A 27,610-nucleotide genomic window follows, 5' to 3' on the forward strand; every position below is an offset into this window, starting at 1 on the left:
AGAGCCACGATACAGTATTACAATAAGCAGCTGTTTGGGCTATAAACCTTCTAACCTTTTTCAACTTGACGTCTGTGAGGAAAACCTATTTGTATTGTATTTGTACATGGTTTTATTTTATTTTTTTTTATTTTTTAAAGATTTTATTTATTTATTTGACAGAGAGAGACACAGCGAGAGAGGGAGCACAAGCAGTGGGAGTGGGAGAGGGAGAAGCAGGCTTCCCGCAGAGCAGGGAGCCCGATGCGGGGCTCGATCCCAGGACTCTGGGATCATGACTTGAGCCGAAGGCAGACGCTTAACGACTGAGCCACCCAGGTGCCCCTGTACATGGTTTTATTTTATATGTTGAAAAAGTCTTAAAAAAAAGAGAGAGAGAGAGAAAAGTCTTAAAAGAGTTTTTTAATGCCAAGTTCTGGAATAAAGTTGCCAATAGAAAACATCAACCTCTGCCTCCCAGCTCTGTTTTATTAGGCACTTTGGCCTCAGAAATATCTTCCGAAGAGGCAGACAGGCAGGACGCCGCAGAGGGAATCTCCGAGAGAGAAATCACTCCTCCTCCGTGTGCTTTGGTTCAGTGGACACAGCTCACCCACCCCTGCCTCGGGTCCCGGGCTCTCACAGAGCTTCGGCCCTCAGCTCACTCAGCACTCTGCCCTCTCCCTCCCATCCCACCACTTCCCTCTGCCCCAAACTAATTTGAAATTATTTAAAACTATAGAAAAATTAAAAGAATGGTATGATGAATATAGCCTCCACTTAGATTCCCTCCCCTTGAACAGCTCTCTTCCTTCATATATACTCAGTACTAAAGAGGTGACCCTCCTAACTCCTTGATGGAGCTGGGGCTCTGCTTGAGGCCAACTCAGCTCTTGGGACCCAACAGGTTGCCCTGCTCTTGGCAGAGTCGTGGCTCAGGTGGCTGGACCTCGGGCCTTCCACACATGGTCATAATTGCTGGCTTTGGCCTGATGACCCAGAACTACCACGTCACTTTCTCCCAGATTCTGAGCATTCAGTATGGCCTGAAGTCTCTCACTGACCAAGCAAACACCTAGACATTCCCAAGGATACACTAATTTGATCTAATAATTACTATGTACTTGTAATGTATGAACTTGGGCAAATTAATTAACCTATCTAAGGCCTCAATTCATCACCTGTTAAATGGGAATGCTGGGCACCTGGGTGGCTCAGTTGGCTAAGTGACTGCCTTCGGCTCAGGTCCTGATCCTGGAGTCCCTGGATTGAGTCGCGCATCGGGCTCCCTGCTCGGCGGGGGGTCTGCTTCTCCCTCTGACCTTCCCCCCTCTCATGCGCTTTCTCTCTCATTCTCTCTCTCTCAAATAAAGAAACAAAATCTTAAAAAAAAAAAAAATGGGAATGCTGATAGCACCCACCTCAGTGAGTTGTGCTAATGGTTAAATAGAGTATTTAGCAGAGTGGCTGGCACACCATTAGTATTCAATAAAAGTTAGCTATTACTACCATCTTTATTCAATTATGTTCTTTGACAGGGATTGGTTTCCAATGAGCCAATCCCACCAGTGCATCCTTTCAAACCTTCTCTTACCCCAGATGCTGCATCCTAACTCATGGCACAGAAGTGATTGGTGCCCTCCAACACCCCAAGCTCATCCCCCATTCAGCTCTCTATACATCCAGATTCCACAAACATGGGTACTTACCATCCCCCAAACACACTGTGTGTTTAATAGTTTAAATTTTAAATTATCCTTAATTTAATTTTAAATATTGATTTAAATTTTTTATTTAAAACTAAATTTTTAAATTGAAATGGAAAATTTGAATATAAAATTATTCTTAGAATAAATGCTCAAATACTTTCTATTCTTACTATTCAGAATAAAATACCATTTCCTCAGGGCTCACACAAGCCTCTCTTTTGCCCCTCTACTATAATGCACACTTACCTCTAAGTTCACAAATGGCTTTGTATGTCAGTAAGTCATGGTTTACTAATTTCCTGGTGGCTGCGTCCTACCTAATTTTTTTCTTTATGACCCTGTCTCATCCCTTGATCCCTTCCAGGTAATAGTGTTTAATCATGATCCCTTGGGAATTGTTCCAAAATGCACATGCCCAGTCCTGTGATGCTCACAACACACTTCACTATGAATTCTTTAATAGAGATTTCTAGACTGGATCCTTAAACACATTCTGCTTGGTAAAGGAACATTACTTGAAATAAGACCTTGAAAAGAATAAATAATGTTCTTCAGCATGTTCCTCACCTTGGTGAACCAGTAAGCATTATCAAATAGATCAGCAAGAGACGACATATGATGTTTGAATTTTTTTTCCCCCATAAGTCATAGCAGGGCATTCTGACCTACCATGTGATTTTTCTCATTGCTACAGCTCTCCTTGTAATTGTCTGAAAGATTAAGTGAGGAACTTAATTCCTCATTCTTCTTGGTATTAAATGTCTATAAGCTAGAAGTCATGACTGCAAGAACTCAACAGAGTTAATAATTCACTGTGCGAAATGCAAGTATGAAAATGATTTTTAAATAGCTCAAATCTTGATACATATGAAGGATACTAACTTAGGCCATGTAATTAATTATTTTTTAAAATATAGCTCTGTTTTGAGGCGCCTGGGTGGCTCAGTTGTTAAGCGTCTGCCTTTGGCTCGGTCATGATCCCAGGGTCCTGGGATCGAGCCCCGCATCAGGCTCCTTGCTCGGCCGGGAGCCTGCTTCTCCCTCTCCCACTCCCCCTGCTTGTGTTCCCTCTCTCGCTGTGTCTCTCTCTGTCAAATAAATAAATAAAATCTTTAAAATAAATAAATAAATAACCAACCAAATAAATAACAAATATAGCTCTGTTTTTTAAATGTGAGAGGGAAAAGGGTACAAGGAAAACCTAAAAGTCACAAATACATACACACACGTACACATAAATGCTTGCGTGTGTGTGTGTGTGTGTTGACAGCTATCATGAAGCTAAGAGCCAAGAATCCGTCTATTGCAGATATGTAATAGTTCATATGTACTTCACCCATCAGACAAATTATACTAAAGAGGGAATGAACCAGATTCTGGGTTATACTAATGAATTTAATCTCTAAAAGCCCCAAGCTTTTTGAACATTTTATAAATCCCTGACATGTGCTTAGGTGCAAGTTATCAAGGCCTTAGGAGGAGGTTTTATACTCTGGAAGAAATGGAATAATCTAAATGAAAATTCATACAATGAAGAAAATTGAAGTGAGTTTATAATTAAAATATTGAGTTTATTAGATTGATTATAAAAAATAATGAAATTTTCATGTATTACTTCATCCACAGGACCATATATGTATCACGTCAACACATATGGGAGAAATGCACCTTTTTACTCCTTTAATAGTCTAGCAAAAGCTGTTTTTCTGATGCTGGCTTTTTAGTGTAAATCTATCTTCATGTTAAACACTTGAGCTGTAAGAAAACAAAAAATTTATATATGAAGCTAATTATAACAGAGTCACCATCTACTATGGATTAAATTGTGACCCCCCCATGTTGACGTCTGAACCCCCAGTAGCTCAGGATGTGACTTTATTTGGAGATCGGGTCTTTATAGAGGTAATTAAGATAAATGAAGTCATTAAGATGAACCCTAATCCAACATGATGGATGTGCTTATAAAAAGGGGAAATGTGGAGACAGACCCACAACAAGGAGAAACCAACCACATGAACATGAAGAGAGTCACCTACAAGTCAGGGAGAGGGGCCTAGAACAGACCCTTCCTTCACAGCCTCTGAAGGAAGCAACCCCTCCAACACCTCCATTTCATAACCTTCACCTCCAGAACCCTGAGACAATAAACTTCTGTTGTTTAAGCCACCCAGTTTGTAGTACTTTCTTACAACAGCTCTAGCAACGGAGTACATCTGCATTACTTTTCTTTCAAATGAACAGTTAGCTTGTTTGTTTTGGTTGCGGGGAGGCAGTTGGGGTTTTTTTTAAAAGGTGGTTGGCCATTTCCAACTTTCAGATACAGCACCCTGATCAATCACACATCTTTCCAAGGGAGTGAGACCTCTATAGGGGAGTAAACCCTCCAGGTTCCACCTCTGTGAAAATGAAGACCCGTGCTGAAAGAAAATATTATTTCCAGGAAGGAAAAACTGGGGAGGTCACAACAATCACTCTCAGACAGGATGGAGAAGAGAAAGCAGAGTTCAGGCAAAGTGTCTTGTCAGAAGCCCAAAATTTGTCAAAAGCAGTCCCCTGGGCTACTTGTCACCAGGTATAAAGTAGAAGAAGGAATGGGTACTGGAACTTTTCTAAACTTCAAAGGCGTAAGGAAATCATGAAGGGAGATGTAAGGCCCTGATCCAAGATAATTCTTTAAAACCTGATGATAATTTTGGAGGGATGGCACAGAACGTGAGATGGTGGCAGGGGACAGGGACTTCCTGACAACCTGCAACTACTTTTTCCTAATTATGCATCCACGGAAAGCTTCTCCCCTCCTGCTGTGACCATTTTCCTGTTTTTTTCCCCCTCCTTTATGATCAAACTCTAAAATAAGCAGATGATGAAAGGAAGCATGGTAAGATCTGAGGAAGGGGCAGGGGCTGGGTTACTTTTCTCCACCTCAGGTCTTTATAATAAACACACATGCCTGGCCACGAATGTGAAATAATGATGAGATAGAATTGGAATACTTGCTTGTTGAACTAAACTGTAGCAAGTATTTTTGAGACATAAGCCAAAATCTCAAAAAGGACTTCCTTAGCATCTGATTATCATCAGACATGAAGATTTCCAGAAACAAATCGATAGGGAGAGAAGCTGACAATATTTCCATCTATAAAAGACAATTCCTTGGTTGGACTAGACTATTTACTAACTTGGGTATGATGCCCGTGAAGACCTAAGACACATGAATAATTAACCTTAAGCTAAGTAAGTGATCTTCAGTGGTACTTCTAAAAGTTTAGGGGTCAACTGAAACATACACTTTTTGTAAATTCAGTATTTAATGAAACTCCATTTACTTAGTTATACCAGCTACTCCATATCAGATCACTTGCAAATTCTCAATCTCGTGGGGCAACTTTGGTCTATGACTTCTAAGAATGCATAGATGGGCCAAGCAGAAGACGAACAATAATAGCCAAAAATGGGGTATAAGTGGAAAGCATATTGTAATTTGAAACATCTGAGAGTCAAAGAAACTAAAAACACCTGCAGAAATAATTCTGGGTTTTTAAATTACATATTTATATCAGTGGAGGAAAAAAGACATGCAAAGATAAAAATACCTCAATCCACAAAATTATTTTAATAATGAGAGATCTTAATTGAACCTCATTCATAGAGCAGGCATTCCAAACACACAAGAACAGTCTGAGAATAGAGGCAGATTTCATATCTAATCATGCCCTTATTCTCCCACAAAAACTCTGTGAAAAAAGACATTTTAAAGCTAATTATATGAAGTACAAAAATCTAAATTTTGTTGTAATACTTTCTAAAATATGTATGTCTCCTAAAAGAAGAAAGTAAAACATTCATGGCAGTATGGAGATTTATACTGCAGAAAGAACAAGGGAATTCTTTACTGAAAAGTTCAATATTTTTCTACTGATATATTTAAGAAGAGTTCTTAAGAGGTCTCAGAACAGGCTCTGCCATTCACAAAACCTTAGGTGAATGCCTAATAAGATAGAAAGCCATTTACAGGAAGTCACAGTGGCAATAAATCTACCACATTATTATTTATAGCTGTGTTTGTGATGAATACAGCATAACAAGGCAACAAGCCAGTATTTAAGGGCTGAAAGATTTATCCAACCTTAAACATATCAGTCTACGCAGGCCTGGAGTCTGTAATCATTATCACAATTTAATCTGTCTTTGCAAAACAAAACTAAAAAATAGACTGTGTGTCTCTGTGATTAATCATTTGTATTTAAAGCCAATCTGAACTAATAAAAGGTCCAAAAAAGCAGCACCAAGAACATGGTACTGGAAGAGGATGGAATTTGTTTAGAATACCATGTTCTGAAAGTGTCATGCAACCTTCTGTTAAATATTTGGTTCATTCCATTTTGTCATCCTGATTTGTATTCTGGAAGCTCTTAGAAGTTACAGGATTATTTCGTTACAACCACAACATATGTTGGCGAGCACAATCCCAGATCAGTTGCAGCGTTCTCCCTGTGAGCCCCAAAGAATCATCGCCCTTGAAAATTCCAAAAAGAGTTGTTGATTTCTAGGGCTGAAGTCTCTGTGCAAAAGACACCAGTTGGCACCACAAGGTGACCTGTGAAAGTTATCAGTGGAAACAGTTTGTGAGTCCTGGCCACCCACGGCAGGGCATATAGCAGAGCTCAGACGATGGTGTACTCTGAATGAAAGTTGCCATGCTGGGGAGTCGTCCAAGTAAAGCAACCTGGCAGGCATCCGCTTAGCATTTGGTGTTCATCTTAGGAATACTGCCAGGTACATAAATGTAGCCAGGGAGAACACATGTCTTTAAGAAAATGAAGAAATGAAAAAAAAAAAAAAAAAGAAAGAAAAAGAAAAAAGAGAGAGAACAGCAGAGAGCTGAGTGGGCTGAAAAGCGGTTACTAACACTACCCTCTCCACCCCCCATGAGCTGCTTTAACTTTGATGACCAGAGCTCATTTGCAGATGTACATAGTTTCCCCTGACCTTGGCAGAATCAAGGAATTTATACAGTTAGCAGTTCTTGCACAATCTCTTGAAAAGAACAGCACAAATGTTCTATCCTTCAATGCCAGGCAGGCCTTCTTACTCCTCTCCATCTATTTTTCTTCCAGTAAATTAATTTACTCACTTAGGTTCTTGTGCTAAAATAAACTACTAGTTCTTCTCCTTTTCTCCTACTTTGACAACAGACTTCTGGGATCAATCTTTCTTTCTTTCTTTCTTTCTTTCTTTCTTTCTTTCTTTCTTTCTTTCTTTCTTTCTTTCTTTCTTTCTTTCTTTCTCTTTCTTTCTTTCTTTCTTTCTTTCTTTCTTTCTTTCTTTCTTTCTTTCGTGATGAAGTTGGAGGGAAGAGCTACATTATCTGAAAACTTAATTATCTTAATAGGCTATAACTTTATGCAAGGCACTACATGCAAACAATTCTAAGAATGGTAGCTTTTCCAGCCTTATTACGATGATAAATGAAGTTCTTTTATCAACGTATCTGTTCGCAACACAGAGTCAGAGTACAAAGAGTTTTTCCCTGAGTCGAAGACAACCTCGGTATCTTAATAAATCCAAGGTAACCACAGCTTTATGTATTAAATACCATTTGGTACATAAACACTTTGAACCTTCATCTTCATTAACTCTAATAAGGGTGCCTAGAAGTCATGTTTAACACTTTCTGCCTCATACTAAATTAAAACTAAAATGCCTGTTTATGAAGCAACAGTCCTAAAGAATTAACAAAACATTTCTAACGGACCGACTGTTTACCAAGTGCTGTATATGCACCTAATGTTACCCAGATTCACAATAAGGATGATTCATGGGCTGCATCAGCCTCAGCTAGAGCTCAGAATGCACCAGCGTGATGCTGCAGGTAATATGGACTTGAGTCCACATCCAAGTTCATTAAAAAGAAGAAAAAGAAAAAGAGGAATTTCAGGATCCTAAGAAGTGTGTGTTCTGTGACTTCTGTGGGAGGAAGGGGAAAACAGACATTTCCACAGCTACTTCTCTACTTGTCATTACTGATACGGGACATGGACTGGGCTGAATGGTGGTACAAACTGGGACACGGAGCAATTTCTGATGAAACAATAAGGGAATAATACTGGTTTGTTGTTTTAGTTTTTTAAATCATGATGCCCAGGGGATGCTGACAATGCTGAGGGCATCCTCCCCTTCTTATGGGGAAGGAAGTTAAAAGAAGACTTTGTATGCATTCATCCTAAAAACACAGGTAGAAATCTTTCTACATGTTTTCCTTAGCTGAAAGAATAAAACACTTGTTGATTTTATGTATTCACAGCTTTTGTTACAAGGAGATGTAGCATACCCAATAAAAGCAAGAATCGGGTCAGCCACCTGGATTCAAATTCTGACTCCAACCTTACTTGCAATATGACTGTGGACAAGTTACCTGACCTCTCTGTGCCTCAATTTTTCTTATCCGTAAAATGGAGATGCAGATAGAATATACAGTAAACACTCAAATAACAATTAACTATTATTATTTCTTCTGCCATGGTCTACCTCTTATTCAGGTTTTGTTTTGTTTTGTTTTTGAGAGGGAGAGTGAAAGAGAGAGGGAGAGAGAGAATCTCAAGCAGACTCCCTGCTGAGGCCCAAGCCTGACACAGGGCTCCATCTCAGGACCCAGAGATCATGACCTGAGCCAAAACCAAGAGTCAGACACCTAACCAACTAAGCCACCCAGGAGCCCCTTATTCAGGTTTTAACCAATGTTCTCAATGGGTAATAATATTTATAAACAATAATAATGAACTCCTTAATAGTATATCCTCGATACCAGGTACAGTTCTAAGCAATTTACAAATTTGAACTCATGTTATCCTTTCAACTAACTTTGGAGGTAGGCACTACTCCCCCGAGAAAAACGCTGGGGTATAGAAACATTAATCTACTTGTCCAAAGGCTAACTAGTAAATGTCAGAGCTGGAATTCAGACTGAGCGGCCTGGCTTCAGAGTCTAGTCCCTTAACCACGACCCCTAACCATTAACCTCTTTCTTGAAAAGAAATCATTTTAAATAAGTCTCCTAACATCATAATTTACGCAAAAGAGATCTATGGAAATTTTAAGTTCAGTATATTGAAAACATATATTGCATACAGGTTAACAGTTCAACTGCAACATAAAGCAGTAAGACTTTAAAAAAACACCACAATTAACTTTCCCGCCAATTAATGGTTTTAGGAAACCTTAGGAGGGACAAGTTCTTCTTTGAAATGCTTGATATATAAGGTGAGCTAGGCCATCACTTGACAACAAGCTTATAGAAAGTAGAAGCCACAGCAACCTCATTTCCCAGAGCCCCTGGAAAGCCCTACCAATAATATGCCACACGTAGCCAACCACCCCTGTGGACGGCGGCCACACTGCTGCACGGATCAGGACTCTGGCCCTCCCCTGAGCCCCAGCATAAAACCGATGTTCTGGGGGAAATTAACTACCCTCAGGTGAGATGTCATCCTCCAACACCACTTTGTGGTTTTTTTTTTAACTCATGTAGCCAACATATAGTACATCATTAGTTTCAGATGCAGAGTTCAATAATTCATCAGTTGCATATAACACCCAGTGCTCGTCACATCACGTGCCCTCCTTAATGCCCATCACCCAATTACCCCATCCCCCCACCCACCTCCTCTCCAGCAACCCTCAGTTTGTTTCCCATAGTTAAGAGTCTCTCGTGGTTTGTCTCCCTCTCTGATGACTTCCCATTCAGTTTTCCCTCCTTTCCCCTGTGATCCTCTGCACTGTTTCTTATATTCCACATATGAGTGAAACCATATGATAATTATCTTTTTCTGATTGACTTATTTCGCTCAGCATAATACCCTCCTGTTCCATCCACATAGATGTAAATGATAAGTATTCATCCTTTCTCTCCAAACCCCACTTTGAAATATCATGACATCAAATAGGTTGATGATGTGAAGGACCAGAAGACTGTTCACTTGGTTAACTTAGGGTGAACTGATCAACTAACAAAATAGAATCCTGATCTATGACTACAAGAATTCTGTCATGACACCTGTTATCCTGCTTCAGGACCTGAGGCAGAAACATATCTATAAGCAATGTTTCCTTAAGACTAATGATTCTTCTTATAAAATAACTTTAGTTAGAACACCACAAACAAATGAAGGCTAAAAAATATACAACAAAAAGTTTGGAGAAAACCAAAACCACTGGAAAAAATGCCTCTCACCCTTTTACTTCATAGTCTTCATGTTCGTGTTCTAACGTATTATGGTATGTTTCAACATATTCCAATAAATAGTTATAATTTTCATCAAAGAGCCATAGGACTAAAATGCAACACAGGTAAATTGTGACTTAGTTATGAGGGAAATGGATATTAATAGCCACAATGAGCTATTACTACACTGTCACAAGAATGACTGAAATGAAAAACACTGACAATACCAAGGGTTGGCAAAGACACAAAACAGTTGAGACTGTTCCCACTGCTTGTGGGAATGCATCCATTTTTTTTTTTTTCCAAATAATAAAATTGTATTTCTGACAACAAAATAGGAAGTATCCTCCTGTGATTCTTAGTTTAAACCAGGGGAGGGGGCCCTCTTTTGGTACTGGTAATGAGTACCATAGTCCTTCCTAGGGAACATTATCAGATTCTATCGGGAACTTGGTCTTTGTTGTTGTGGAAGAATCAGGTTCAATCACTCTGAAAAACTGGACTGCATTGTTTACTTAAGTTAAACATGTGCATACATAAGACCCAGCATTCCACTCGATTCATAGAACAAAAAATGCATAAAACCATACCAAAAATGCATACCAAAGGTAGATGCAAGAATATGCATGCAGCATTACTCTCAATAACCCCAACTGGAAATAACCCAATGTCTAGGAACAGTAGGGTAGATAAACAATTGTGGTGTATTCATATAATGGAATGCTGTACAGCAAAGGAGATTTGCCAATTACTGCAACATACAATGTAGATAGATGTAACAATCATAAGGCTGAGTGAAAGAATTCAGTCACAAAATGATTCTATTTATATAAAACTCCAAAAACAGGCCAGATGAACTTATGGTATGAGAAGAAAAATGATTGACAAGGGTCAAAAGGGGGAGTCTGGGGTGCTGGTGATACGGATTTCTTGATCTGGGTGGTCATTATGTGGGTGCTTACTTTGTGAAATCTCATCAGACTGAACACTTATGATTTGTGCATTTCAGGTCATATATGTTACATATCAGTAAGAATGTTTACTTTAAAAGTAAAAAAGTAAATAAATAAAAAGAGGCCAAATATATATATACCTGTATTAGTCTATTACGGCTGCCATATTGGGTGGTTTACCCAACAGAAATTTATTTTCTCACAGCTCTGGAGGCTGGAAGTTCATGATCATAGTGCTAGCAGGGTGGGTTTCTGGTGAGACCTCTTGGCTTGCAGATGGCTTTCTTCTCGCTATGTCCTCACACGGCTATTTTACTGTGTGTGCATATTCTCTGTATCTCTCTCTTATAAGGATACCAGTCCTACAGAGATTATGGCCCCACTCTTATGAGCTCATTTAACCTCGTTGCCTCCATATAGACCTTCCAAATACAATCAACATAGGAGTTTGGGGGAGCTACAACTCCATTCATAACAAGCTTTATGATATTGTGTTACTTATTTTAAAATTCTTAATTATTTTTATATGAAATTTTCACCTTTTCAACCTCCGAAGCTTTCTAAAGTACCTAGTGGTTCCCAAGTAGTTTTAAAAGTCTTTACAAATAATATACTTGTAAAAATATAATTCTAAGGTTTCAAAGTTATATGGAAATTATTTTTAATTCAAGGGCAGGAATATAATCTAACTGTAAGACATTTTTAAATAGATCTCACTCATAGTGACTACTTTTCCAATATCAATTGTACTATGCCCCAGCCACAGACAAGGAAGTAACATACACTGATACAAGTCACTTGTTTGACAAAACGTCTACTTATGATAAAAAAAAATACTTAAAAGATGTTCTTCCAGATTATTTAATAATCTAACATATGCTTATTGTTACTATCCACCATGAATGAATGAATGACTGAATGATGAAACCATTTCTATTACATACATGGCAAGGTAGCTTTTGCTTATTTTCAAATAGCAGCAAAATATGAATGCTGCTTTAAACAGAACAGAGATTAAATTATCAAAGGAAAACTGGTTTTTAACACCACATTCTTGCCAAAGACACCGGTTTTCCTTCTGTGATAGAATGAAGCTAGCACTTCAGGGTTCTTGATGCCTGTGTAATCATGACCCCCAATCCATGCCATAGCGAGCACCTTATTCTGCTGAGATTCAAGGAGACGGGCTTTATTTCAAGGAGATGGATCTTTAGGATAGATTTTTTTTTTTTTGTCTTCTTAAATGCTTACGTATGTTTTGGCAATATATATCTAAATTTACAGTAAATAGTTTAACAGCTCTCTTTGTTATTTTTTTATTAAAGACTTTTTTTATGTACTCATTTGAGAGAGAGAGAGCCCAAGAGAGACAGCACGAGCAGGGGTGTGGGGCAGAAGGAGAAGTAGGCTCCCCCCTGAGCAGGGCCTGAGCCAAAGGCAGATGCTAAACCAACTGAGCCACCCAGGCGCCCCTCTCTTTATTATTTATAATTGTGTTTCAAGCACAGACTCTCACACACATCACCAAGAACACAAAGTCGAAAGGAAGTTATCATGACAAAAAGCAAATTCCAGATAACTTATATGCAGTGCAGCAATTACTCCTTAACGAATGAACTTAACGAATTAAGTTCTCAAAACACCATGGAAGGGGAAATCAGAGCCAAAGAGACAACTGGAAAAATGAAGTCCAGCGATTGTCTTGAAATGACATTTTTACAGAGCTACAATGAGCAATAATGGGCTCTGTACTATTAATTTCTGTTCACAATATCTTGCTCACTTGAAACATCAGTTTTTCTTTCCACGTAATCTCGACAAGCTGCCTGTCGTTTTGTGTGGCTTTTGCCACAACTGCTCTGGGTCCTAAGAAGCTTATTCTTTCCTGCTTCAGGTCCTCGAGTGTTCGGCACAGAGATGATGACTCGCGGTTGTGGATTCTCACTACTCTGGTTCAATCTCCTTGTACCAGAGGCAGAATAAATATGGATGCTTGAAATGGAAAAGGCCTTGGGTAACTTTCCTTTAACTGACTCACCGAACCTAAGTAACTATTTCTCAAGACCCTTCATTCATTCTCAGGACCATGACGCCTGCATTCTGCCCACGATGACATCAGGCCAACGCACACACCTTTGGCCCCTCTTATACCCTTCCCAGCTCCTTCTAACACCATTAAAACATAGCTCCAGGGCTGGGCCTTGCTTGGCTCCATCTTCTTTTCTCTTTCTAAATGTTTCTTAGCAAAACAGCTCCATTCTTTCTTAACCAACTCTTTTTCTAACTTCCTGTCACTGAAACAATTCTTAATTGTCATGGACCAGAACCAAGAATTTTCCAGTTGCGTGTCAGTTACTCAGGCGAACCTTTGGCATACTTGATGGTGCAAGGCGGGAACGGGTGGCCTAGGAGGGATCACCCTTTGTCTGTGTCAGGACCACGGGAGGAGGCAGCAGCCAGCCAAGAACAGAATCCCCGCTGGTGCAGCAGGTAAAGCCATTTCGGCTGAACTGCTGCTAACTAACTGTGGGGGGAGAGGTGTGTGAGTGGGGACACTCTTGTGGCAAGCAAAAGAAATGGAGCAGCTTTTCCAATGGACCACCATCGTTCTGGGGGACGAGGGGTCACCGACAAATTACTTCTGAGCACAAGAGCCAGAAACCGGGGGTCCTTCAGCCATGGAATCAGGTTCTGTCTAGCACTGTCCTGCGCAATTCCTTCTCCACTGGGAAGGGTTAGGTGAAGATACACACCTACACCCTGACGAGACTTCAGTCTGGTGCATAACCTGTCGTCCTCGGGGATGGGGCCGCCTGTGTCCTTGCTCTGGCAACTCAAGTCCTTTCTGTTAGCACGTGTGAATGTTCCTATGTTGAAGATGCTCACGCTGTTCGGGGGACAGTTCCAAACTGTTGCACAGGAACGCACCGCATGTTACCTGGAACAAAGGCTCCATCTCCAAAGGCAGTTTACCTTATTCCTCAAAGATAGCATGCATTTTATTTAACCTTAGTAGCCTCAAACATTCCAAGACCAAACACGATTTCCTCTTTGACCATCCAAACCCCAAAAGGGAAGAAGAAAACTCAAGCTAGAGGAACACCAGTATTTCAATGTCATAGCTGGCGATATGGATGCCCACTGAGATCCCCTCGTCCCCAGCGGGAAAAAAAAAAAAAAAAAAAAAACCAACCCAAATCTGTAATCATTGCTGCTGGCGTTCACTCATTCTGTGATGAAGAAATCCTTTTTCCTGGCAATTCCAACGTGCCGAGAAAGGGTGTAATTACTGCACGGTCTCACTTAAAATTGAAATATTTTAATTATCACGTGAAACTGCACACTTTTCACTTCAACTAAAAGTATAATAATACCATATAAGTTTTAGCGATAATGGTATAAAATCACCTTTAAAAAAAAAACAAAACTAAATTCATTTGACTATACTTCTCCAGACCAGAAATTTAAAAGCTCTCTTACCTGACGAACAAAACTATTTGAGGTAGTGTCAGAAGAAGTGCTCCCATCAGATCCTTTAAATCTGCTTTTCCTTCTAGCTCCTTTTCCATAAGACTACAAAAAAGAAAAAGAAAAAAAAAAGACAAATGAGAAATCTAGGCCTACTGCTAGAAAGAGGTCAAAAACCAAAACAAAATATAAATTGCCACCATATGGGCATCATTTGAAAATCATTATTGCTGGAATCACCAATATTAATTTCAAAACAGTGAGTTTATAGGGAGCAGAGGTTTCTAGACAAAGCATTTAATAACTCTTGAATTACAACAAGTTATGCTATCTGTTAGCATATCGGTCATCAAGAGGCAAAACCACCAAAGATAAACATTTAAAAGTAAGCATTTTGAGGTAGGAGAGCTACAGCAGTAAGGTAGGAGAAAAGGTAATGTGTCAAAGCCTCTTGGACAGCATGAATGCAACAGTTTTGTGGATCATGAAATGCTGTTTCCAGTGCCACTGGGTCTCCATTTTTGCTTTTTTTCATGTTTTAATTTGTAATCCCATAGGTACTTGTAAGAACTATATGGTAGCTGAAGAACATTGTATAATATGAATTCTGATTACCTTGAAATATATATATTTATATATACATATATATGTATATATATGCACACACACACAGGTCTACATGGAACACTAATGAAAACATGGTGCCAATTCCTCACATAATCCTATGAATCTAGACGCTGCTTTCAGAAGTGGTGAAAGAGCTCTGTAAGTGCTAGTGAATTGGATGAAATTAAAATGCCTCATAAAAATGTCTGGCCCATTGTTGCAATGTTTGAATGTGATATGAAAATCTGGTGTTTTTTTTTAAAGATTTTATTTATTTATTTGACAGAGAGACACAGCGAGAGGGAACACAAGTAGGGGGAGTGGGAGAGGGAGAAGCAGGCTTCTTGCGGAGCAGGGAACCCAATGCGGGGTTCGATCTCAGGACCCTGGGATCATGACCTGAGCTGAAGGCAGAGGCTTAACGACTGAGCCACCCAGGCGCCCCGAAAATCTGGCTTTTTAACCACTTTTTTGCTGAGAATTTGAGAAAAATAAATTTTATAGAATAATAACAATAATTACAAAAAACAATAATTACAAAAAAGGACAAGCATTTAAGAATGGGACGTTAAAAGTAAGACCATTTGCTTCAATAACAGGATTGAGCAAAGCAGGAACATATGCAAATGAACTTGCTTTTTCTATTATATCCACAGTTTATACTCGGAGCACTAAGAGCAAACTATGCATTAATCTCTGCTTAATTCTAGGCATAGGTAAAGTTGTTGCAAATATTGAACATTAACATATAATTGAAAAATAACTCAAAACTGAGCTTTACAGTTTCATGCACATAGGCTGGAATCCTGCCATAGCAGACTGTGAGCAAATGTCTTAACTGCTCCACACACCAGTCCTCTCATCCTTAAAATGGGCATATTGCTACTTACCTCACAGGGTTAAATGAAATGAAATAATAGATTTATAGCATTTAGTATAAGACCTGGTATATGATAAGGGCTCAGAATAATATTTTTTAAAAAGTAATATCCACATACAGATTGGAAGAGTGGGGTAAAGTTGGGGTGAAGTACGTAACATGGTAGAATGCTTAGGCTCAAAGAGACTTCATAAGATTATCAGCATTTACAAAAGTTACTTTTTTTAAATCACTGAGCTCAGGTTTTGAAAATACTACTTTGTTATATTTGTTATACACAGATGGTTTTCATTAAAAAAAAAAGAAATATCTTACAAACCATGGTATACGTAGCACTTAGGCAAACTAAGACCTATTACAAACATTTGTGTTATGAGTAATTTAGATGACTTTGCAATCAGTGAGAGGGTGGTATAATTTTAAAGCAAAAATTTTTCTTAACCATGTTTGTTCTCTTTCAAGTATCTACTGGATTTATACAATACAAATGTTTCCATGGCATTTAATTAACTCTCAACTTCATAAAAGGAAAGACAACCTAGGCTGGGTTTTCACAGTGTATCATACAAGGATCTCCTCACTTAGCAGCTTATTCTTCTTACTTATGTAAACATTATTCAGTAAACTGTTGAAAAATAACATTCTTTCAAGAGCGTTCTTCCTTTTCCAATTATTATATAAAGGTTTGGACAGAAGTGTCTTCCAAAGCCTATGAACACGAAAATAAAGCATGAAAAGTTTTTTAAAATTAAAAATATTTTTTATATTATTGCACACGGAAAAAGACTTATTACCTTTGAAAGCATTTTTTTTTAAGGCCTAATGTGTTTCTTGGGGGGGGGAGGAAGGGGCAAACCTATGTTAAACACACTGTTTTTCTTTTTTCTTTTTTTTTAAACATATATTTTTCTTCATGAGGAGCATAAATTATCTTTGAGAATAAAGACAAAATATAATCTTACTCCATCATAATGTGTCTTTCTAGTACCATTTTGAAATGGTTGGAAAGAGAATATGAAATTCTATCATTGTCATTTGCTTCAGATTTTTCATGATAAATATGTTTTATTATTCAGCTGCTTTGGTGTGTAAGCTTTTTCGTGGTTGCTCACAAATGCACAACAGGCACTGTGAAAACCACACAATTTTTAAGACATTCAGTCCTAGAGGAGGAGACAGTTCTCTGCAAGAAATTAGACACATTTTAAAAAGTGTTTAACTTTAAATGTATGTTAATTTTTCCAGGCCCCTAGGAATACTATTCATAAACATTACTTCGGGCGCACTTAGCTACCTATACAACATATACCTAAGTATATATATTAGATTATCAGAGTTTTCAACTGTACTAAGGCACAGTTTGCACACTAAACAAACAAACAAAAAACAAACAAACAAAAAAAAAAACTATGGCTGAATTCCATGCAAATTGGTGATAATTTTGAAAAATCTATACTGTCCTTTAATCACTTAAATTTGTGGAGAATGCTTTATTGAAAGTATTAACTTGTTCATGTCTTAATAGTGTAGCAAATCCTTATTAATTATGTATATTTATTAAATCTAAAATAAATAGATATGCTTAATTACACTTCTATTCTGTTCTCTTACTAATTTCAGCAGTCATTTCTCTTCCATAGTCTCCTTTTTAATTTTTAATGGTTTTATAACAATATCCTAGATCAAGGGAAAAAAATTAAAGCATCTTTGGGAAAGCTAATACAGTCCATTTCAATGTACTTTAAAAAATGTTAGTGAAAATTTATACTACCATTACAAAACAAAGTTTCCTTTGATCGAATGCATATTTAAAATTAAGTCCATCTTGCTGGAATTACTTATTCTTTAGTTACTTTAAATCCTTGAAAACGAGGACTACAGTGTTTCATCTGCAGGAATTAAAGAAAGAAAGAGTAAAAGCCAAATCTTCCCAAAATGGAAAAAGACAGGAAAGATTAATTATTCAAATATTTACTTGACTCAGTTTAGAAAAGAAGTATAGTTTTCTTAGTTCAGGGGCTACTTCAAATGTAGCGTCTTTTAGGACCAATGGTTTTTCTATTTTTTTTTTTTTTTTAGCAACACTAAATATATGAAACAGTTCACAATCAGAGTCCAGATTTCAGGAAGTAAAAGGCAGAGGAGAAAGGGAGTTTGGGTTTGGCCAGAGTGCAAAGTGTAACCCATCATACTCTCGCTGACACATGCAGACCCCTAAGTCCTTTTTACAGCACAGTCTGTAAAGCCACTAATTTCTACTCATTTCCTATTAGTTATATGAAGCTTCAAGAAAACAAAGTATGTCACCATAGCGGAAAGGAGAAAAAGAAAACCATAAACCGAAATTCTTTCACTTCTCTTAAAACATCAACCAAACTAAGTCAGATTTCAGAAACTAGAAAAAAAATTTAAGAAATTTCCACAAATATATAAATGACTTATTAAAATGATATCCGACATTCCTCATGATGTTAAATATCAGCTTCGTGTAAATGAATGTCTTCCTTGATACTAAATAACTTTTGAAACTGGGCTGTAGTTTTAAAATCAGCACATAAGTGTTTATATTTCACAGGTAATTGAAATCTAATTTCTGTATAGCTGAAATGGACAATAGTAGTTAATTTTAGAAGTTGCCAGTCAACTGGAGATTTGAGCCCAGCTGTGCATGCAAAGTTGGCGTGGAAGACCCTGGGGACAGCTTGAAGAATGATGCTGCTTCTGTGGTTGAGAGATAGGGTGACAGTTCTCCTCCCTACAAATTGCTCCCCATGAGCATAACGCTGATACCTGAAATTAGTTTCCATCCCTCTCGATTAACATTCATTGATATTTATCCCTTTGAATTGCGGACACTCGCAGCCAGAACGATCCAGAGAGAAATGAGACATTAAATCTCCTCATTTACTGACAGCTCGGTATGAATGGGGTTGTCAGATCCTTTACTTTAAGGAGTGAAGCGATTGAGACTACCTGCCTAGGAAAAGGGAGGTAGGACATAAGTTCTGTTCAATATGGATCAGTTTACACAAAAGCAGAAAGGAATCAAGAGGCAGCGTAAAGAGAACTCTTTTGGGGGGTCTGGAAGTAGAGAAGGAAGGAGGGACAAGGACAGGAAGCAGAAAAATGTCTAGTGGGAAATTCCAGGGGCAGGGAGGGCAGGAGAAGGCCACGGACCAACTTTGCCCTCTTCGTAAGCTACCTCCAGGCAGGCCTGGAAAGAACTTCGAGACAGACTTAGTTCCCTGTGTTGGTGGCATAACAAATTCTAACTCATTGTCACTGTGAAATTAAAGAGTGCGACCACTCCCTACGGGGTTAACACATTTTGCTCAGCTTTTCTTGAAAGGACCAAAGCTACATAATTGTATAATTCAATGGAATTAAATCCAGCAACAGGTAGACTAAGTCTTTCCACTAAAGGAAAGACAAAAAGAAAAGAGCCATAAAATCGACAAGACCAACCGAAACCTCACATCACTCAATCAGATATTACATTTCACATTTTAAAACACACTCGGAAACTCTGATTGTTGGCATGTTTTAAAATTTCTCCCATGCAACACCAGAACAAAAATACCATTTAAGAGGAAAGCAATGGGGTTAGTAGTGAAGGTTCTAGCAAAACATAAAACACAAGACCCGTGATTATTATGTAGGGAGACTGCAAAAGACTGAGCTGTACCTCGGACCTACAAGTGTTTCTGGAAAACCGTACTGCCATGGCTCAAGAGCCACAGGAGAGCAGTTGCTGTTCTTTTTAGATAAAGCTCCTTGCTGCATCGATTCAGGATGTTGCCATTACTAGGCTGTATTACTACAACAGGCTTGAAAAGCATCTGGCAAACTCAGCTGGGGTGGAACCAGCTGGGTTCTGTTGCTAGGAGCAAAACAAACAGGACCTCTGGTTACTGTCTGTTCATTTTCAGGTGTGGCGAGAGGTGCCGGTTACAATGTCTTTGAGGCCTAATGGTGCTGAGATACTGCTCTTGTTTCTTGTCCATCTCCTCCCGTGTCTCCATCCTACTCTCAATCCCTCCCACCTGCTTCCCATCCACACAGCCTCCGTACACTGTCAGTTCCACTCCCCAGAGATTTACCAGTGCCATATTTTAGACCACGGCTGTCCAACAGAAATATAATGCAAGCCACACGTCACCGAAATTTTCTAGTAGCCATACTAAACAGGGAAGCAGCAACAAGTGAAACTAATTGCAGTGATATATTTTACTGAAACGAATATATCCAAAATGTTATCACGGCCACCTGTCGTCAATGTAAGAATGATTAATGAGATGTTGTATATTCTTTATTTCATATCGAGTCTCTGAAATCTGGTGTGTATTTTATATGTACAGCACATCTCAGTTCAGGCTACGTGTGGCCAGTGGCAGGAGCAGTGGACAATGCAGATGTGGAGCTCTGGAGGTAGAATACTAAATTAGCACCCCGACTTTGTAGGTAGACTGTGTCCAAGTTCCCGCTGAAGTTGTTCAGCAGGTCACCTACAAAGCGATGCAATCTGCTTAAATCAGAACTTACAAGAATATGTAGTTAGGTTGCCAACTCGCCTCTCCCGTAAGAAATAATATTCATGTTGTTTATGATAATGTGCTGGAGGGAAAGGGTTGGAACGTAGGAGGGTGCCCCATCCCTAGGCAGGATTGATTAACATAAAAAAGGAAACTGGGCAGTCTGTGAATCTGTAGATTTGCTTTGTTCAAACGAAACTTGGAATAAAATCCAGAGGTTTTTAAAACAGAAAGGATTCTTAAAACCAAAGATTGCTTAGAGACACCATTTGCAAGTGAAAATTCCATTTTTAAGTATCAGTATCAGAAAAAGGGGGATGCTCCTGAGACGCCCCCCCCCCCTTTTCAGGTGGTTTTACTGCTGTCCTGTCCCACCCAGAGAGATGGAATAGAGTCTTTGCCAAGCTCTCACAGCCCTATGATGCCATGATTGATTAGATATAAAATAAACATGGCAATGTTTCCCCTCATATAATCGAGGTGATATAAACACAATTCAAGGAAAACTGCTTTCATTTGTGGAAGGTAGAGAAAGCAAGGAGATGGATGGGGATGCAGTTGAATATTTATACCTCTAACCTGCGTATAATAGCCTTTCCTCCCCTCTTCCTGTCTCTCGTGTCCACTCACTTGCCAATTCCTATACACTGAATCTTTGAAATGTCCCATGCATGGGCCTGTCATCTCCATTATCTTTCCTCTCCCTTCAGTTTAAGCTTTGTTATCTCTTGTCCAAACTGTTAGACCAATTTCCCGTCAGGCAGCTCCACCTCTGGACTCCTGAAACTCTAAAATACCTTCCAGAACATTCCCAGGTGAATCTTCCGAATGAGCTGTTATGCAACTCCTTGGTTGAACCCTTTCCATGGTTCTCCATCATTCCTTACACTGCCGGTTCCAACACCTCCAAGGTGTGGCCTCACATTGTCTTGTCAGTCTTACATCTAACTATGCCTGATCCCTAAATTTCCGTACTCTCTTCAAGCTACACATGAGAAATACGTGATAAGATTTATAACTTCTGTGACTCTACTTCCTGTATGGCTCCCACCTCTCTCTAACAATCTCTGGTCAAATCTCATCCATCCTTTGAGTCTCTTCTCAAAAGCCACCTCTTCTGTGAAGCTCTTACAGATTATTCCGCGTAGAATGTCTGTTGATCTTTACTCCTTGGAAACCACGTAAGATTCAGTAGTTCTCTTATAGTCCTATACCAGACAATGGTCATACAAATATCACACTGGCAGCTACTGGAATATCCGTTCTTTGAAGACAGCAGTGGTGCCTCCTCATATCTGAATCATCTCCACATTGCAGTTGACAACAAATACTTGTTGATTTATATTTAACGACATAAATCACTAAGTGAATTTAGTGTTCCTTATCTAAATGCAGTCATGCTTTCAGTCAGCCTTAACTTTGATCTCCAGGAATTCAGGAACTCTTTTTATCATAAGAATAAAAAATTAAAAAAAAAAAAATCCCTGAAGCAAGATCAAAGGAAAAAAGGGTCTAAGAGTCCTTTCTTCTATCAAAATTCAAGACCTTCCCCTGAAATAACAGAGTTCTTGGAGTACATTTCTCACTCTCATCTAACCTGATTAAGTGTCTAGATAAAATCACAAGTCTAGAACAAATGTGACATGTGTTGGTGAGAATTCAGGTCCCCTGGCAGAAACTAGATGGAAATGTAGGTGATTCGTTACATGTCCCCCCTCTGGTTCAGCAGCCGAACTGCCCAAGGTTGACTAAAATCTAGCTGTCCTACCCCTATGAAAGAAATGGGTTTCTGATTACACAACTTCTTGGTTTCTACATTTTTCCTCCATCTCAAATCAAAGTGAATTATGTGTTTTAAGTTAGCAAGGTTATTTCCCAGTGGTTAAAGAAAGTTCACTAAAGCTCCATGATTATGCCACTGGAACGACCATTATTAACAGTATCAAAATACCTGGAGCAGTCAATTTCCATCCCCTATCAAAACAACAACGGCAACAAAACACTTATAACCTTCATTAGCGTGTCCTACTCCTGCCCCCATTGCTACAGGAAATAATACTCTAACATGGATCTCTCTCTCTAAATATAAAATATATAAATAACACATTTATAAGTTTTGTGTAAATATAGTAATATGTCACCACCACATTTACAATCTAGCAAATGCAGGCTTGAAATCAACAAGCCCATATCGCTAGGCAGAGATATTTCTACAAAATGATGCTTGAAATAGAACCCTAACCTCTTCACAGCGCTCCCCAAGCAGCCCCACAGCTAGGAGTCTGAAGTCATTTGCCTGCTAGGATAAAAGTTGAGAGACTCCTTACCGGTGAGACCTGGAGGTGTCTGTAATCCAAACTGTACCTGCCAAAGCCTTACGTAAAAGCCAGCACCTTATCCTTGCCCAACGCCTACAACCGACATCTCCTATTTCACAACTGAGCAGCAAACCGGAATTTTTCCAGAAACCGCTACTCCTCATCGGAGAGGAAGGTGGTCCTGAAGCTCCCCGGAATGGCTAACATTTCAGGGGAAACGGAAAAATAAAAACTTTCGCGTCCCCAACTCGCTCTCTTGGGAGAAAGAAACGAGGAGGGGTGCAGGCAAACGGTGGCACGAGGGGAGCTGAGCTGTCAAGGCGGCAGAGCTACCCAGGGGCGGGGAGGGGGAGGGGGAGGGGGGCCTGCGGAGACCCGGGCCGCAGGCCCCCACCCACGCCCCCCGCCGCCCACCCCTCCCCCCGTCGCCCCCTTCCCACCCCTGCCCCGAGCTCGCCCGGAAGGGTCGGCGTCGGAGCCGGAGCCGCGGGGAGCCGAGCCCCTCCCGCCCACCCGGACTCACGATCTTGAGCAGGTCCAGTCCACTCGCCTGGTTCATGTCTCTCCATGTGCGTCTCCCAGGAAGGGGCGAGGAGGGCTGGTCGAGCAGCCCGGGGGCAGCCTCTGAAGACCAGGAGGTCTCCCCCCGCCCCTTCCCACTTGCTTTTCGGAAGCAGAGAAAAATGGAAGCCCCAGAAGAGCCCCGGACAGGCGAAAAGGGGCAGGGTCCCCGGCGCCAGGAGAGGAGACGTGGGTGGCCAAGGGCGAGGGGAGAGGAGGTGGCGGAGGAGACCCAGGCCGGGCGAGCGGCAGAGCGAGGGACCCGAGCGGAGGAGGCGCCGGGAGAGCGGGAGGTCGGCGCCCCGGCTGCTCACAAAGAAAGGAGAAGGCGCGGCGCTCTCGCTACCTGTGCGGCCGCTCCGAGCGCCCCTGCGGGAGCCGCGTTCTCCAGCAGTTCCATCTGGACCTCCTGCGCCACCGCCGCCGCCGCCGCCGCTGTGGGAGGCGACCTGGACATGTCGCTTTGGACCATTGGCGAGAAGTCGGCTCGAAGCTCGCAGCCAGCCCCTCGCGGCGGGTCCCCTCCTCCCCTCCCCCGCCCCCCGCCCCCCGCTCCGGGGGCCGCCCGGGGCTCGGCGCCGCGCTCGCCGCTCTCAGGGCGCGGGACGGGGCCGGGCCATTTTGAAAAGCGGGACGCGGGGCGGCGGCGGCGGGGGCGGCCGGGCAAGGCGAGCGCAGAGCGGCGGCGGCGGGGACCGGAGCCGCGGGCGCCGGGGAAGGTCCTCGCCGGGAGGGAGGGAGGGAGCCCGGGGAGCGGGAGCCCAGGGGGAGGCGCGTCGGGAAGCGAGAGTGACAAGGCAGCCGCGCGCCGAAAGTTCCCCGCGGGGGGCGCGGCCGCGTGGGCTCCGGCCCCGCCGCTGCGCGTCGCCGTGGCACGCGCGCTGGGAAGTTTTCAAAGCCACGAAGCGAGGCCTTGCGCCCGGGAGCTTCCTCGCTCGCGCTGCCGGGCGCGGCTGCCCCCTGCTCCAGCCTCCTCGCGGGAAGCCTAGCAGCCCGCGGGCGGGAGCGGGGCGGGAGCGGCAGAGATCGCCCGGGCTCCGTTTCTGAACTGGCCGTCGGAATCTGGGGAGGCGGCCGGCGGCCCCCGGGGGCGGCTGCCTGCCGGGGGCCTCCCGTCAGCCGTGGAGGGCCCTTGATGGTGGCCGTGATGGGGAGGCAGGAGAGACGTGGGGCTGAGGACCCGAGCATCTGCAGCTGGCCTCCTCCGCTAGGTCCAGAAGCAGCGCTTCGCAGCCCCAGCGCGAAGTTTTTCCTTCGTGACGCCTGTCGTGCTCTTTGCCCAACAGCACTGCTTTCCTCACAGAGTGCGCTTTTCCTACCAAGTGGGGAAGCCTTCCCGTCACGTTTCGGGCAAAAGAAGCGCTTCTTTGCTATCCTGAATTCTTGGTAGGGAGAGTAGTGGACATAGCAAGAACACTTCACTTAGCACTCCGCTCAGATTTGCCTAGTAAGACTCCCTTTTCTACCAGAGGGAGCCTCTTACTTCAGCAACTGTTGCTACAGCGAAACTCATCAGAACCAGTCTTCGAGGCATCAGTGGGTTGTTGTGTAACAATACGACGTGTACGCTTTTGTGTGCCGAAATATACATACAGAAATTTACTCCAGTGGGCTTCAGCTGCCTTTTCTATTTTGCCGTGGTATATTAAATTCTTGTGGGACGCAGCACTCGTTCTTCTCACAGATCAGCAGTTTAAACCTATCTCCATCATTCGCTAATTTTAGTCAGGATGAAAGAACAGGTTTTGGTAAGGTTAATCCATTGTTAATCTAGGCATATCCATTGTGTCACTGATTTTCCTAATCCTTGATGTTAAAAAGGTCATTTTTACTTAAATTTTTGTGAATGTCAAATAGAAGCACCGGAAGTATTGGATAATAATAATAATAATAATAATAATAATAATAATAATGTGACATTTTGAAAAACAATAGCCTGGGAAGCTGGGAGGCTATTGGTTACGATATGGGTGAGTAGCCAGATGACAAAGGAGAGAGCACCCTTTGCTTTGTAGCCATGGCTGGAAGCCTCCCCAAAACCCTGGCTAAGATTTGGGGAGGGGGGGGGGAACAGCAGTGTTTTTATATGTGTTCATGTGTATATGCATACATGTATATACAAAAAATACAAAAGATATTTAAAGTTTTGGATTTATTGTCTATATTAACTTCATGATCTGCTGATGACATTACCCTCCTAGATCTATTCATTTAACAAAACTGTTCAGTTTTCTTGAGAGAGTGTTCACATTTCAGGGATAACATTAAGTCTAGTTCTCTATTAGATTGGAAGCTCTGTGTGGGTAGGAGCCCCTCATATTCATCAGGGCACATTAAGACTCTGGCAAGTTGCCCTGAGTTCTTTCAATAGTCAGTCAATAAAGTATGACTCAAGCTTCTATTGTATACCACTGGAAGAATACAGACAACAAAAACCAGGTCTCTTGAGGCTTACAGTCTAGTTAATAAGCACTTAGAAACCAGTCAATACACACTTGATGAAGGAAGCAAGGTAGGAAGGAAGGGAGGGAGGGAGGGAAGGAGGGAGGGGGGAGGCATTCTAACATGGTTTTAAAAAACACCCAGTTTGACGAAACTTAGTGTTTTCCCAAGACATCTGTGTGATTTTTTTATAGTATACTTAATTATCTGCACATTAATTCTTTCTCTATAACCTGTGCTAATTTAATTAGTGTATTCAACAGTAACACAATACAATGACCCATTCAGACTCTAGTCTGCTTTTTGAAGGTTTCAAATAAAATGTAAGGCAATGTTACCCCTACCTAAAAAAGGAATAAATGTCAGAATAAATATAAAGATTTGAGAGGGGCACCAGGGTGGCTTAGTTGGTTAAGTGTCTGCCTTCAGCTCAGGTCATGATCCAGTGTCCTGGGATGGAGCCCAATGTCCAGGCTCCCTGCTCAGCGTCTCATTCTCCCTCTGTTCCCCCGACCAAATAAATAAATAAATAAAATCTTAAAAAAAAGAAAAAGAAAAAGTTTTGAGAAGCTTATTATGGATGCCTTCTATCATGGTCAGTTTTGTTTTTAATATACCTTGAATTTTGCAGTTTTTAAAAGCCACAGATGAATGCTTAAATTTGTAAGTAAAGCCTAATTCTTTTCAATGTTAAAAGTTATGCAGATGCTCTCCAGCAATAATGGATGTACAATCATTCAAATGCAGATGACTAATTTGTTCAAGCTGTATGTAAACTTCAGCGTGCTCATTAGCCAATATAATGGGCAGGCATATTATGGGCATTACTAATGCTCTGAGAAGAGGTGGGGGCGGGGGCAGTAAGAAACATTGGCCAAGGAAGCCAGAAGTTTAAAAGAGTAGGGTTTTTTCCTCCAAGTGGGAGAAACAGTGATTACAATTACTTTACTCCTCTCTCACTTGCAGATTTGTGACTACGTTTAAATCCTTGGAGTAAGAGCTCTCTGGAACAGATAAGCACCATGTGTGATTTTTTCATTTTACTTAGTAAATCATTTTTCACCGCATTACGCTTCTGGATCTCTGTCATTATTTATAGCATTTTCATAAGGATATACCTGTATCCGCTACTGACCTAACTTGGTATGATGCATTCCACTAAATTCCACAAAACAATATTTGCTTTTTGGGCGCCTGGGTGGCTCAGTTGGTTAAGCGACTGCCTTCGGCTCAGGTCATGATCCTGGAGTCCCAGGATTGAGTCCCACATCGGGCTCCCTGCTCGGCAGGGAGTCTGCTTCTCCCTCTGACCCTCCCCCCTCTCATGTGCTTGCTCTCTCTCTCTCAAATAAATAAATAAAATTTAAAAACAAAAAACAAAAAAAACAATATTTGCTTTTTGTAAATTTACATTATAAAATGAATGTTGTGAATTACGGATTGTTATTTAAAAGCATATAAAGATGCAAGCAAACCCAGTATAAGAGAGTAAGTGTGTGTGTATGTAGTGAAAGGTTGCAACTGAAATGTACAAGTGGTCAGGGAAACCTTAATTTCATTTCCGAAGAAAAGGCTTCAAGGAAGTAGTAAGATTTCATGAGTTCTTAGAACTACCTAGGAGACAGAACTCTGGAGTATCTAATATTCTATAGCACTTTTTTAGTTTATAAAGCACATTCATTTTTTATTTATTTCTCATCTAAACCCCGTTACCACAACTGGTATTTTTGTTTACATACAAGGTGCCAGGCTTTGTGCTAAGGATTTATATACCTCATCTCATCTATGAATTAGGTATCAGTATTCCTTATGTTCATTAGGATAAGTCCAATTGCTGTAACAAGTACATCTTAAATATTTTGTGGATCAGAGAACAAGAAACATCCCTTTGATACTGGGGTAGTCGTTCACCATCAAAAGAAGTACTGCTTCTTGATGACA

General features: G+C 40.9%; 1 protein-coding gene across 3 annotated transcripts in view; it reads right to left on the bottom strand.

Moving 5' to 3' along the window:
- The window catches only part of CACNB2 (calcium voltage-gated channel auxiliary subunit beta 2), a 378,285-nt gene extending 353,792 nt beyond the window's left edge, over window positions 1–24,493 (bottom strand). For 2 of the 3 annotated variants that reach the window (XM_045874325.2, XM_045874323.2), the window contains exons 1-2: window positions 23,574–24,493; window positions 14,343–14,435 (exon numbers count right to left, since the gene is read on the bottom strand). In XM_045874325.2, coding sequence (XP_045730281.1) covers window positions 14,343–14,435; window positions 23,574–23,699 — 219 coding nt within the window. In that variant the 5' untranslated portion in view covers window positions 23,700–24,493. Of the gene's footprint in view, window positions 1–14,342; window positions 14,436–23,189; window positions 23,540–23,573 lie in introns of those variants that run through there. The other variant, XM_045874324.3, reaches the window with a different exon arrangement.
- Window positions 24,494–27,610: the final 3,117 nt, after the last annotated feature.

The sequence above is a fragment of the Mirounga angustirostris genome, unplaced genomic scaffold (assembly GCF_029215605.1).
Source record: "Mirounga angustirostris isolate CCGP_5_RB_7025 unplaced genomic scaffold, mMirAng1.0.hap1 SCAF_5, whole genome shotgun sequence".
Taxonomy (NCBI): Eukaryota; Metazoa; Chordata; class Mammalia; order Carnivora; family Phocidae; genus Mirounga; species Mirounga angustirostris.